General features: G+C 39.3%; 1 protein-coding gene across 4 annotated transcripts in view; it reads left to right on the forward strand.

The window, feature by feature from the left end:
* BCAP29 (B cell receptor associated protein 29) overlaps positions 1-14256 on the forward strand; it is a 234664-nt gene that overhangs the window by 190124 nt on the left and 30284 nt on the right. For all 4 annotated transcript variants that reach the window (XM_063927066.1, XM_063927068.1, XM_063927067.1 and 1 more), the window contains 2 exons: positions 277-412; positions 3900-4002. In XM_063927066.1, coding sequence (XP_063783136.1) covers positions 277-412; positions 3900-4002 — 239 coding nt within the window. The remainder of the gene's footprint in view (positions 1-276; positions 413-3899; positions 4003-14256) is intronic.

A 14256-nucleotide genomic window follows, 5' to 3' on the forward strand; every position in this document is an offset into this window, starting at 1 on the left:
GTAGCAACCCGGCCAATGGCAGTCAAGCAAAATAAAAAGAATGTAATAATGAGTGCTTGATATGCTTATTATAAGTGTATGGATCAAATGTGGAAATTTCCGAAAGAAATGTGATGACATTGACTAGACAAGATTACATTTCTGAAAGAATTTGTTTAAAGATAAAAACTAATCAAATTACTTTAGGACAAATATGTATACCAAAAAAATCCTCTTGCCAAGTCATTAGTTAGACATACTTTTGAAATAATGATGTTATCTTCATATGGTTCACAGTGTTCTGCAGCGTGTTATATATCTGATAATGCAGCTGGCATCAGAGATGGAATCCTATGATACTATGAAAACACAAGTAGAAAGTGCAAATGAAGCTGCCAAAAAGTATATGGAGGGCAATGAACAACTAAAAAAGGTATTTTTTACTCTTACAGACTTTCACCAATTTATCCTTACAGAAAAGGACAGAAATATAATAATATCATTCATCAGCTCTATACCTGTGAATAGTTTAAACAACATGTCACTAAGGGGTCAATCCAATGAAGTGCGAGTTGAGTCCTTCAAGCTGTTCTCACAGCGAACTGGGACTGAGAATTGCACTTGCAATGCAATTCCAAACTTGCTATGCTCTTTTCAGAGGAAATTGCCATTATTTTTGTTACCATCATACTTCCTCCTTAAGCCCTGGGCATCCATGCCACTGTGGATGCAATCTTTCATTTTGTCAGCATTGGTGCAGCTGTCTGCTCCTTCCTGCAGATGCTTGACACAGATTGTGCAACTAGACTCAGGCGATACAGCGGTATGCCTTGTCCGGTTGGGTTGAGGCTTATTCCTCAGAACAGAAAGCTAGTTTTTCAGTTCCCTCAGATGTTGGGCTCTCTGTGTAGAGAAATCCCTATTGCATTGAATGTAGAAGCACTTGCACTGCTAAAGGCAGGTAAATCTGCACTTTTTAGCAAGCTTTCCGAGTAGACCCCATGCTCAGAACCCCCGGTTAAGCAATAATTTTATCTGCTACCTAATGCGGATCAGGCCAGGTGGGATTTCCCTCATGGTTGCTGCTCATAGTGCCCATCTCGTTAGGTCTTCTATCCTCCCTATTCTGTATACTGCTTCCCTTAGGAATCCAGCTAATATACAGCTGGATAGTTTCCCCAAGACAGTCTGTGCTAATACGAGCTCGATTGCACGCCCAAACCTCACATCTGCTTGGTTGGCTAAGACTAATGGCGGCTGGGTAGATGCAGTAGAGGAAGGCCTCAGTTCTGGTACAACAGAAAGAAGTTATTGGCTCTAAGGTGGCACATTAAGTTGGGTCTCTACCTAAACGGAGAGGTGGCTATTGATTCAGGTGTCTTGGAGTTTTGGATGTCGGCGTCAGCTGTGGTGACCAGTAATGTCTTCGGGCTGTGTTCCTGGCAGGCTGACACGAGTTCTAAGAAGACTTTGGAGTCGCTTCCTTTAGGTCCCCTTTGGTCTGGAGTTGAAGAAGCGCCCAATATGACTTTCCTTCCTAGTACAACCCAGAGAGTACAGAATGTCCACTTTGTTCTGTTTTCTAGATAACTCCATGTAAGACTAGATACCAGTACAAGACTGTTCTCATCCTAGGCTCTAGGTCCCACCGTGGCAGAATTGGTCCACCAGACAGCTGAAATGCCTGCCACATGACGGTTTGGTTTCTGTTTTCTGGAAAGATATACAAGAACACTCAGGGAGTCCATTCGCTCTCTTTTTTTAAGCCTCAGGGATTATCATTCCGGATCCCTCATCTCAGATAGGTTTCTATGCCAGCCTCTTCCTGGGTCAGAAACCGGACGGCTCATTCCAGCCTCTTCTAAAGAGCTAAACAGGAACTGGGGGATTACCAGGTTCAGCATGGAGTCTCTTCACAATCATTCTGGCTCTGGATCCAGGGGACTTTATGGCATACCTACACATCTAAGATGCCTATTTACAAATTCCTATCCGAGTCAGTCAGCACTTCCTCTGATTTGCAGTTTGGGAGCATTGCTTATAGCCTGGGGCATTGCCATGTCAGCTGTCCCCAGCTTCTCATGTCTTCAGGAGGGTCATGGAGAACAGGGCAGCATGCATTCAACAGATGTGTCTGTTTCCTGCCTTATCAGGATGACCTTCTTCTAGACCAGTTTCTGGATATCCTGAGGGACCCCAACCGTCTGATGGTAGATCTTCTAAAGTTACACAGGTGCATAGTCAAGTGTCATAAGGGGCAGTTCGGGTGGTTTAATGCTTAGCATTACTGCTTTACAGCAGTGAGCCCATGGGTTCAGTTCCAACCACGGCCCATTGCGGATTCCACATATGCCCCCTCTCCAGCCACCCAAACTGGCCAATGAATATTGAATGACATTGATTCCTTCATTTCCACATTGACGCCTTTTCAGAATATGTACCACTTATGAGCTTTAGGTTCAATGGGGAATCTTTACTGCACATAAGATTCAGACCCTTCACTTCAGGATTCATGTACTCTTTAGTCACAGTCAGGTGTCTGTCCACTCCAGCATGTAGATCCTGGGTTCTCTGGTCTCCACCTATGATATGGTGGAGTATGCCCAGCTTCAGTCCCTTTTCAGCTTGAGATTCTAACCAGCTGGAACAAGTCCCATCTACACCTTAGGGCCCAGACGATCATTCTCTCTGAAGCAGTTTCACTCCCTCTGCTGGTGGCTACATTGGTCCTACTGGGACAGGGGCCATCCTTTTTGGATTCAGGACTGGGTCTTACCACCGTCACAAGTCTTCGGGGGTGGGGGGCAGTGTCTTGTCATCAGTTGTTCGGGGGTTGGTGAACAGCTGTCTATACATCAGTGCCCTGGAGCTCAGAGCAGTGTACAGAGTGCTTTGCTTAACGCAGCCTTACCTCCAGGGTTGTCTGGTCAAGGTTCAGTCGCATAATGCAGCAGCATCGCCTTTATAATCTACCACGGCCCTCACAGTTGTGGCATCATGTAAGAGATAGCCACATTATCTACTGGACAGAGTGTCACCTTCTGGCTCTGACAGCGGTCGTCATTCCTGGAGTGCAGAATTGGAGAACGGACTTCCAAGGCTGCCAGGGCGTTCACTCAGGTGAGTGAGCTCTACATCCAGATGTCTTCATTCGCACACTGACATACCAGTGTCATATATGAAACGAATCAGCACAGTCTCCTTGTGCATCCTAGTCACATTGCGATTAAGATGCATTTTCGGCAAAAGAGATGCCAAACGCTAGAAGATTCTTACGCAATCTACCAAAAGAGGGGCCATTTGGCGTAACTGCAGTTAAAATGTGTGTGGACAAATTTGTATATGCAGAAACTTTACCTTTCCATGAGATGTTGTACAGAAACCATCCTTCCAAATGTTATTGAGATTGAAGAAAACTTTCATAAATAGCCAAATCCCTAAGTAAGGCATTCTGTCTCTTTCCAATATGAATCAAAATTGGAATGGAATTGGTTAAAATTTAACTCCTTTTCAATAAGTCGACACCATAGGGTCGACAGTCAAAAGATAGACGGGTTCAAAAGGTCAACAGGGTCGACACATGTTTTTTAGGGTTCTTATCATGCTTTTACAACTTTTGCCTCATTTGCCATCCATGTGACAAACTATTACCTTTAGTAACCGAGCCCGAAGCGTGGCGAGGGGATACATTTAAACAAATTTGGTTAAAAATGTTTAAAAACACAAAATAACACAATTTCTCTTTGTGTCTGCCTTTTGACCCTGTCGACCTTTTGACTGTTGACCCTATGGTTTTGTAGACCTAATGACTGTCTATCTTTATAATGTCTACCTTCTGTATCGCATCTCCTGGTAAATTACTGTAGCTAATTGGATATCCCCTTATACTGTATGTACATGTGCTATCTATCATCTTACAGGTCTTGAATTCAAGTAAAGACAATCATGAAATCAAAACAGAGAATGCAAAGTTGAAAAGGGACATTGAAAAGGAGAGAGAAGAATTAAAGAGAATGTCAGAAGGTGAGTTACATTGTCTGCACTACCACTTACATAAATGATGTTGCCAAAAGAAGGAGTGTGGTTCCTGCACCAGAGAATAGTATGGTGGCAGTAATGACTTCACTTATCATGAAAACCAACATATAATATCTGTGTATGGGTAATTCCCTTTAGCAATAATGTATTTTTGGTGGTGCTCCACTGGGTTTAAAAATACAGTGTTAACAGAGAATCCTTCTCCTTATAAAAAAGCAGGAGAAGGCAAGAAGTAAACCTCTTTTTTGGGGGCACACTTGTGTAACAATTTAATTTTAAAATATAACTTTTATTTTGTATTGTAAAAAATTAGTACATTACTAAATCCTATATACAGTATAAAGCATTAATTGTTTTACCTCTTAGTAAATAAGCACTAGTGATCAATGTGGAGGCAGAGAAAAAGATTAGTTATCACTTTTATAGTTTAAGTGCCAGTCTGGGTGAAAGTATCTATGAATGTTAAGAACTTGTCTCAACTGATGTTAATCATCCAGAGGTTTCAGGCACCTTTGTATTTTGCACTACCTGTGTCAGGGAGAGATAAACATTTTATCTATCAATTCTATTAATTCCAAATGTATTGCATTGCAAATGTTGGGGCTAATAATAATGCAAATGGACTGCAAGGGGTTACCCAAGCAAACAATCATTGAGAATCACTGCTCTTCAATTCAAGTCGGATTAACAGGAGTTTAAGGTCGAATCCAGATTCGACCTATTCAATCATACACTCCTTTATCCGACAAGTCAGAAAATCCGACTTGTCGGAAAGCACGTGGATCGGCGGCTCCTGTTTTGTCAGATTCGCGGCCAAATCCAACAGGTTTTAGCCCCGTTTCCGACAATGTCAATCTGACTTTAAGAAAAAGTCGGATTGGCATTGTTGGGAACGGCCAAATCCACGAATTGAATACTGCATTGAATACACCCCTAAAACGTATTATATTACACTAGGTTTCTATTTTTTTGTAGAAGCCAATTAACCTATCAGAATATTTTTGGAGTGTGGGAGGAAACCCACACAAACATGGGCAGATCATAGATGCTCTGCAAAACATGCAACTGTTTTAATCAAACAATCTAATTTATAAACTATCTGATCATTGACCTATTTGTACACAAAGACAATAATGCAAATATAGACTTTAGGCTTTAATCATATGCAGTATTTACAGTGCTTCATTGTGATTAATCAAACAGCCCACACACTTAGCGATATGTGAAATGAGGACAAAATATATATCTTGATAATCTTGGTTTAGAGTGAATATGTTTAGCACTACACACATAATGATTGTATTATTAAGTCTGTCTTTATTACATGTTTTATTTTTATTCAATACATACATTTTACACACACATAATCAATCAATATTTTTTTTGTAATCATGATTCCAATCAAGACAGTTCCCTTCAATTACCGCTCCTATTCCCAACATATAAGACACAGAACTTCCTCCCCACCCCCCTAGTTAATTTCTTATACAGAAATAATATACTAGTTCAGAAATATACTTCATTACAATGTTGATAACTGTTACCTTAGTGCACTTCTCATACCGTATGTGCATACCACCTAACTAACTTAATAATTTCATAAATATAAACCAGTGTTCAAGTCCTGTGTATACTAGCTAATACTCATTTAGAAACATTTGCCTAAAATCATTTTCATATTTTGTGTTACTCTATAACCACAATTACTCTTTGTGATCTGTAATTATTACATTAAACCGTGCTAAAACTATAATACCGGAAGTTATAAAGGAAGATATTTTATATTTCATACTGTATACCACCACTATACCTGTATATCACTATATCTGTTCTACTGTGATATGTCCTCCTAAGATATGGATTAGGGGAAGGAATCAAGCAGAAGCCGAGAAAATAAATAAATAAATAAATTATCAAAGTAAATAAAATCCCCCCCGCCCCGCCAACGATCCCCCGAAACCAATGTTATTGACCATTTATCTATACTTGACTTCTCCAAATCAAGTTTCAGTCAGACCCATATTGTTATCCAGCATTACTCCCAGCCTCAAGTTTCTCCAGCAGTCCCATTTCTCATGGAATTTACCCATGGCATTTCGAGAGGCATACATAACTCTTTCGTGTCCTATCATATCATTTACCAATGCCCTCCACTTAACTACTTCCGGACAATTGCTTGACATCCATTCACAAGCAATAATAACTTTGGCCACCGTGGTAAGGCTGATTATATAACTGTGCCCCTTATGTGTAAATGTTCGTTCTGAACCCAGACCTAGTATACAAATACGCGGGTCTAGTTCAGGTAATGATGGAGTTGTAGACCCTACATCCCTCCATATTTGTTCCCAAAAGGAGAATACCAACGGGCATTCCCACATCATAATTGCATGGGCTCCTCCAATATGACTGCATGGAAAGTAGAAATGATTGTGTTAGATTTCTTTTGTGCTGTAGGGAAACAAATACATTGAAATGCTGTTTCTCAAGGGTATGTAATCAGTCAACATTCAGAATGTTCACATGTACAGAATGTAGATAGTTACAATGTTGACATTGTCAGAATATCGACTCCTGATTTTAGGGTTACGCTCAGACTAAAATGATGCCAATGTCAACGTTATGTCAGTGTCAGCATTGTGAATATGGACTTTCTGTACATATCGACATTCTATACGGGTCATCAAAATATAACACACCCTTAAGTGGGAGTCAGCAGGAAAATGAATCACTGTATTTACAGATCCTTCTGTTGTCTCTTAGAAATATGAATGAACAAAATTATGCTTGTCCCCTAAAAAGCTGGTATATCCAGGGAAATGCAATAAATGATTTTTGGGGGTACACCAGAGACCATTCTCTCTCCTCCATACTGACCTTGATTCAAGTGACTCTGCCAATTCAGGGTCCCAGTTCCTTGTTGACTCCCTTTCCTGGCACACCGTTGTACCGGATTCTCACTTTCTAATGTCTCAATGGCACTTCATACAAACCATTCCAAGGTCCTTATCGCAATGCCCAGTACCTGAATGGGTCTGTAAAGGCTGCAGTCAAGAAGTTTTCCACATCTCCGGATTTGCTAATTGTGATGCTTAATTTGTTATAGCTCAAAACACGTAGTTTCCCTCTATTTGCTAATGTACTGTGGGAACAGTACCTTCAGATTGCCCATTTTAGGGCTGATTTAGAGTTGGGAGCAAAGCACATAAAACTGTGCACCTTGGCACAACCATGGTGAACTGAAGGAGGGCCAGAGAGATTTGAGAGGAATGTGTTTGAACTCAAATCTAAATTGCAGTGTAAAATACAGCTGGCCAGCATTTGTGGGCTACATGCAAAAGCAGACACATTTACCCTGCAAGCATTTGCACCACTTACATTGCTACATGGTCTGTCCTGGTGCAAGGATACTGAACTGAGAGGTTGGGGCTGTGTGCCAGTGTTGAATTACCCATTATTCTTCCTGGAGGCAGGATCATGGCAACAAATTTCACACCACCAAATGACAGCAGCTGGCAGCGGACTTTGGGAATATGGCTGTAAGGGTGACAGATGCTGCAGATCAGCAGGGACTGGGACCTTGAAGAGGTCCCACACCTGTAGGTACCCAACGGTGTGTGATTTTGTGGGTTTTTTTTTTTTTTTTTTATCCTATAGCGATTTAGTGGAACATATACTGTTGCACTGTAGAATTGGAAATAACAGTGATAAAACAAACTGGGTAGTAACAGCAAACATATAGGTAGGAAGGCCCTGCTCGCAAGCTAACAATCTGAAGAGGCTTCTTTGAAATTTGCAGGTTTTTTTGATGACCTTGCTTGTGGGCTATGCCATTCTGGTACATGGTATCTGATACATTCTCAGTGATCTTTGAAACCTGGATTAAGCCTACAGTCTTCCAAATTCTCATTAGTATAGAGTTCAGATCTCTTTAATCAATATTTTATTACATATTGGCCACTTGTAACCCCTTAAGTGGCATGGCCAGAAAATCTCCGGGGCCAGGTCCACTGGAGAGACTGACTATCCTGGAAGATTTCCAGGACATGCTCAGCACTGTTCCCCCTCCTCCCTCAAATCTCCTCTCGGGGGGAACAACTGCGTCATTCCGCAAAACTCCTCCCCCCCCCCAACCCCCTGAGTGGAGTACGAGGAGGGAGAGGGCTTTCAGTGCTTGCGGTCTAGCACCTGCCAGCAAATATACACCCCAATATACACCCCAATTCCCCTTGGAAAGAGCATGGATCCTAGAGCATGACACCCATGGCAACAAAGCTTGGCACTCAGCGCGTGTTACCCCTGGCAACGAGCATGACACCCAGCACATGAAACCCTTGGCAACGAGCATGTCACCCAGCATATGAAATCTCTGGCAACGAGCAGGTAATTCATTTAAAAACCCACCCTGGGAGGTGTGACATGGTAAAAATAAAGTGACCACTGAAGGGGTTAAATTAATGAGGGAGATATCCATCTTCGAGAGAGATAACGTGGACAAGTTGCCCATAGCAACCATTTAGCTCCTGTCATTTTATAGACTGTGCTAGATAAATGATAGCTACAGTAAAAGCTAATTGGTTGCTATAGGCAACTTCTCCACTTTATCTATAGAAGATTTGATACCTCTTCCCTTAGGTCCCTATGGCCAGCTTTTTGGTGTACAATACTGAAGTCATACCTCAAATCTTATCTGTATGATCAGTTGGATTAAGTCCATGGAGAGTATCTGATGCACCTTCAGTGAGGACATGCAATTTTGAATGAGTTTCTCTGGGTAGACTTTGTGGCTGTCTATAGTGCATGTGTAAATGTCTGAGTAACATAGTTAATCTATGTGTACCCTCTCCCTTTTGTGTCTGTATTACCCCTACATCGTTAACTATTGTTAGATACCATACTGCTGATTATTTCTGTGGGGCCCAGTATATTTATTTTGTGATTATCTGAATGTTGTATATGCTTGAAAATAAAATGGCAGGCATTAAAAGAGAGGGTGTACAGTATGTATTTGTTTGGTGTTAATTACAAAGGCCTGTTCTTGCAATTCTCCTTAACTCCCATACTTAAAATGGGTCATTCTAGTTACGTGGGGTCAGCATAGAATGAAATATATGGAGCTGTTATGGATAACTTTTGTAGGACACTCAGTATCTCAGTAGCATCAGTATGAACCCATTAAATAGAATGAAATAGACTTAGGTTTAAAAGTAAAATATGAAACAACAGTAAGAAATAGTGTCTAAATTCAGAAGTTGTTAGTACCTGTTTTTCTTGACCTTCTTATTTGTTGCTTCTTGCCTAAAATGCTGAAGAATCAACACTGTAAGATAAAAGCAGACTGGGCCTGTTTGAGATGCCACATTGGATGTCACTGGGTGTGTAACATTAAGCAAGTGTATTGTGTAATGTAACTTTTGACTTTGAGAAGTTCACACCTCTTCCTCGAAGAGACTGTTACATTTTCATAAAGACATTACAGTAACATTTTTACATAGCCTACTTGAGTTTAAAAATCCTGTAACAAGTTACAGTAGAGAGATTAAAGATAAACGTGAACTTTGCTATCTCCTGTTGGCTAATCTGTATATGAATTGAATGTGTATTAAGGACAGAGGGAGATTGTGCGTATATGTGCAATCTCACCAAACAGCCCCTCTCGGTGCGCCGTGTTCCTTGGGACTCTGCTAGCGCTAGCTGTCTTTTTCCAATCTTTTCCCCCTGAAAATGTATTTTTAATCACAACGTGACACAACTCAGGAACCACCAGGAGACTGTGGTGCTTACTTTGATATGTGTCACTTGTATATCTGTGTGTGAATGAGTCTGAATCTGTATACAAAGTGCTTACTTTCACACCAAGTTCCGTTGTGCTTTATATACAGACTCAGTTGCACACAGATATACAAGTGCAGTGGCAAACGCAGGATTTGCATGGGGGGGTTTCCAGAACTGGGCGGAGCCAATCACGGGGGTGGGGACTGAGGTGACCCAGCATATGCTGGGTCCGTAAAACTAGTGTGTGTGTGTGTGTGTGTATATATATACAGGTTGAGTATCCCTTATCCAAAATGCTTGGGACCAGAGGAATTTTGGATATCGGATTTTTCCGTATTTTGGAATAATTGCATACCATAATGAGATATTATGGTGATGGGACCTAAATCTAAGCACAGAATGCATTTATGTCACATATACACCTTATACACCCAGCCTGAAGGTAATTTTAGCCAATACTTTTTATAACTTTGTGCATTAAACAAAGTGTGTGTACATTCACACAATTCATTTATGTTTCATATACACCTTATACACACAGCCTGAAGGTAATTTAATACAATATTTTTAATAACCTTGTGTATTAAACAAAGTTTGTGTACATTGAGCCATCAAAAAACAAAGGTTTCACTATCTCACTCAAAAAAGCCAGTATTTCGGAATATTCCATATTTCGGAATATTTGGATATGGGATACTCAACCTGTGTGTGTATGTATATATATATATATATATATATATATATATATATATATATATATATATATACACACACACACACACATATCTACACACACATATATATATATATATATATATATATACACACATACATACATACATGCAGACACACATACATATACACATATACATAGCATATTAAACATGCATATATATATATATATATATATATATATGTGTGTGTGTACACACATACAGTGTATATATATATATATATATATATATATATATATATATATATATATATATATATATATATATATATATACACACACACACACACGTGTGTATATATATATATATCATATGTGTGTGTGTGTGTGTGTGTTTATATGTATGTATGTATGTATATACATGTGTATATATGTATGCACATGGATATATTATTATTATTATTATTATTATTATTATTATCCTTTATTTATATGGCGCCACAAGGGTTCCGCAGCGCCCAATTACAGAGTACATGAATAATCAAACAGGAAAACAGCAACTTACAGTTGATGACAGTATAGGACAAGTACAGGGTAAATACACATAGTTACATCAGCAGATGACACTGGAATAAGTATCAGGTGGCCGAAGACTGCTGGAGTTGATGCAGTTGAAGATTATTAAAGTAAGAATGGATAAGCACATGAGGGAAATATATAAATGTACTATAATTAAAATAAACTTTTATTGCCCTTACAAGTGCCATCAGGAAGACAGCAGGCTGCAGAGGACGCTAGACAGCCATTAATAATACTCATGCAGCTTAAAAAAAAAAAAATTTTTTTTTTTTTTTTTTTAAGTGGAGGGGGGTTTCTGGGTGCTCGGAAACCCCCCCTGGGTGCGCCACTGAAGTGTCACATATCAAATTAAGCAGCACAGTCTCCTGGTGCTTCCTAGTCACATCGCATTGTGACTACGACACATTTTCATGGGGAAAAAATTGATTAAAAGAGTTCAACACTAGCAGAGTGACACAGGACCTTGCAGCTTACTTGCGCCACATGGTGTATCTAGGCTAGCTGTATGAGGACACATCTGTATGTATCTGAATGACAGGGAGCCGAACAACAACCCTTTTTTAAAAGCAAAAATAAATTGATCAAATTGACCCTCTGCATTATTTGTTGTACTTTTACTTATATGATAGAAAAGGTAGACTGATGTAGAAATAAATGCTTTAGATATCTTCTTGATGTTATTGCACATTATTAGAGTTTGTCCTCATTGGTTATGAATTGCTCTTTGCATGTGAACACTGCTTGTTAGTTCTGGGATAGAATTTATGCAAAAAATGGTTTGTTCCGCATCAGGTAAATATATCAGACTGCGCCTCGATGAGGAATTTAGTCTGTGTACCGACAATGATTATAATTAACACTGTGTGTTGTTATTCTGTCGGTGGTGCTCCCAGAGTCAGTAGGGTATACATTTGTAAAAGGAGAAAAGAAGAAAGACTGTGCTGGGGCACTCTTCTCTTAAAAATGAGTAGACGATAAAACTTAACTTTTAATCAAATCATTGTAATTAATGTGACTTAAGGAACAATAAAATAACTATACTTAGTTATAGAAATGCACACATAAGTTTGTTGTAGTGCATACAAAATTAGACTGCTTGAAGCCTTGGTGAAAATATAATCAATAATTCAGTATACTGGGTGGGAGCCTGTCTATCATATGTGTATCGTCAGAGTGGTTAATAATCCACCCGGGGGGTGCCCTATTAAAGGTCCTTTACACTGCATATCATATTTAGTGTCTATGTTTGAGCAGGAAAATAGCAGAGAAATGTACAGAATGTGATGAATTGTTGCCTATATAGGTTTGAACACCCTCTGCTCTAATGTCAGGCAATAGTGTTACCATAAGGCGTTTACTCCATCTGATAGTTGAGGCATAAGAAAGGGGCAGAAATCACAGCTGTCTGATATTCTTTTAATCCAGCTAATTTAATGCTATGTCCTTAGTTAACTGGCCTGGGTATTGACTAAATTTTGGCCAGACCACAGGAATAGATTATAAATAGTATAAGATTAAGAAGGAACTAAAGAATGTATAAATAAATAAATAAAAAGTGATTAATAAAAGGATAACTTCCTTCTACTGTTCAGCTAGTATGTTTACTGCACCTAGTATTTATTGATGGTCTCCCAAACAATTACTAACCAGGCCTACCATTGAATTGCTTCCAAGATCAGATGAGACTGGGCGTATCCTATGGAGTGTGGCAGTAATCTGCTGAATAAGAGAGTACTGATATCAAGAAACAAGAAAATGTGCTTCTGCTGTCCAGGAGAGACAATTGTCTTTATGCCTCTAGTTCCTATGGAACTTGATCTGGATGAGAGAGCACATTAATAGATGAGAGAAAAGTTTAAGCATAAGTATAGAATATAAAGATTCGTGAACGTGCAGAAGAGTCTGCAGAAATAAGTTGACAAATCAGTCAAATTTGCTGTTATGTCTTATAACCAGCAGAGATATGCACTGAAGGTTCTTGACCTGTTTTCACTAGGGTATGATTATTACATATGTTTGATAATACTGTAGTAGCAGACAATGTAATTATAGTTATTTGAAAAGATTATTACATAAGAGTATCAAATGCTATGCAGAAGTACCCAGTAGCCAATTGCAATTAAACAGAAAATGACTACCTATCAGAGAAGCAGTGATAAAAAATGCCTTAATGCAGTCCTCCTATGCAGTAACACCAAATTACAAGAACGATTTGTTTACACATAGATAGTCCCTTTTCAGGGTTCAAAATAGGATAGAGTATAAATGAATTAACTCAATTTGAGCAAGAAGTGCTGGCCTCAGGTTGAGTTGAATATAAGCCAGTTAACAAAGTATTAACAGTATAACAATTTCCTGCATTCAAGGTAGCTATACAAAATGGGCACAGTATAACTTAATATAGAGCCCAAGTGGGCGCTTACTGGACCCGGGTTCCCCCTCAGTGGGTGTGGGCTGCACAATACCCTACACCCAAACTGACCAAACGGACCGTTTCACCTCTTATTGGACTTGTTCACTGGTAGAGATAGTGGTACTGGTAGTTCCGGGATAGGAATGAACCAGGAGCATGTCATCGCACACTAATTATTTCTGTTGTGTTAGGGTCTTGCCTAAATTGTGTTACACATGCAGATTTCATGCTCAGACAGGTTTTAACTATGCAGGCTTCAGGAAAACAGCTGACGCAAATAAGTGCTACATATAATTAGGAAGCTCTTATTTGATTCTGCTCTAATCAAGTGATTAAACTTCTGACATTATGTAAATTATTTTGTGCAGAGTGTTACCCATCGGCAGGAAAAATACCAGCCTTGACGCAGACTCTTTTAGCGCCTGCTTGTTTTACATCAGTGAACTTAAGTCTTTTACCATTTTAGAAATGTCAGCGCAGAGTGATTGGCTGGCATACTAACTTTGATATTCAATATGAGTTTGGCAAGCAGCATTAGTATTGTAAAAGGAAAGTTTAGTAGCTCTGTATACCCCATTATATACTCATTGTTGATGACTTTAGAGTTTGTAGTCATGATATTTTTATAAGCACTTCTAATGACTTTTGTTACATATAAAATATTTAGTTTAATTGAACGAATATTTAATAATCTTGCATTCCCCTACTATTTGAGAAAGGCTCCGCCTAGGGGCTAAAACGCGTTAGAGGTGGGCTTACAGGTGTTACTATCATTATCCAGTATATTGCAGTTCTAGCT

Source organism: Pseudophryne corroboree, chromosome 6, assembly GCF_028390025.1.
Source record: "Pseudophryne corroboree isolate aPseCor3 chromosome 6, aPseCor3.hap2, whole genome shotgun sequence".
In the NCBI taxonomy this organism is placed as follows: domain Eukaryota; kingdom Metazoa; phylum Chordata; class Amphibia; order Anura; family Myobatrachidae; genus Pseudophryne; species Pseudophryne corroboree.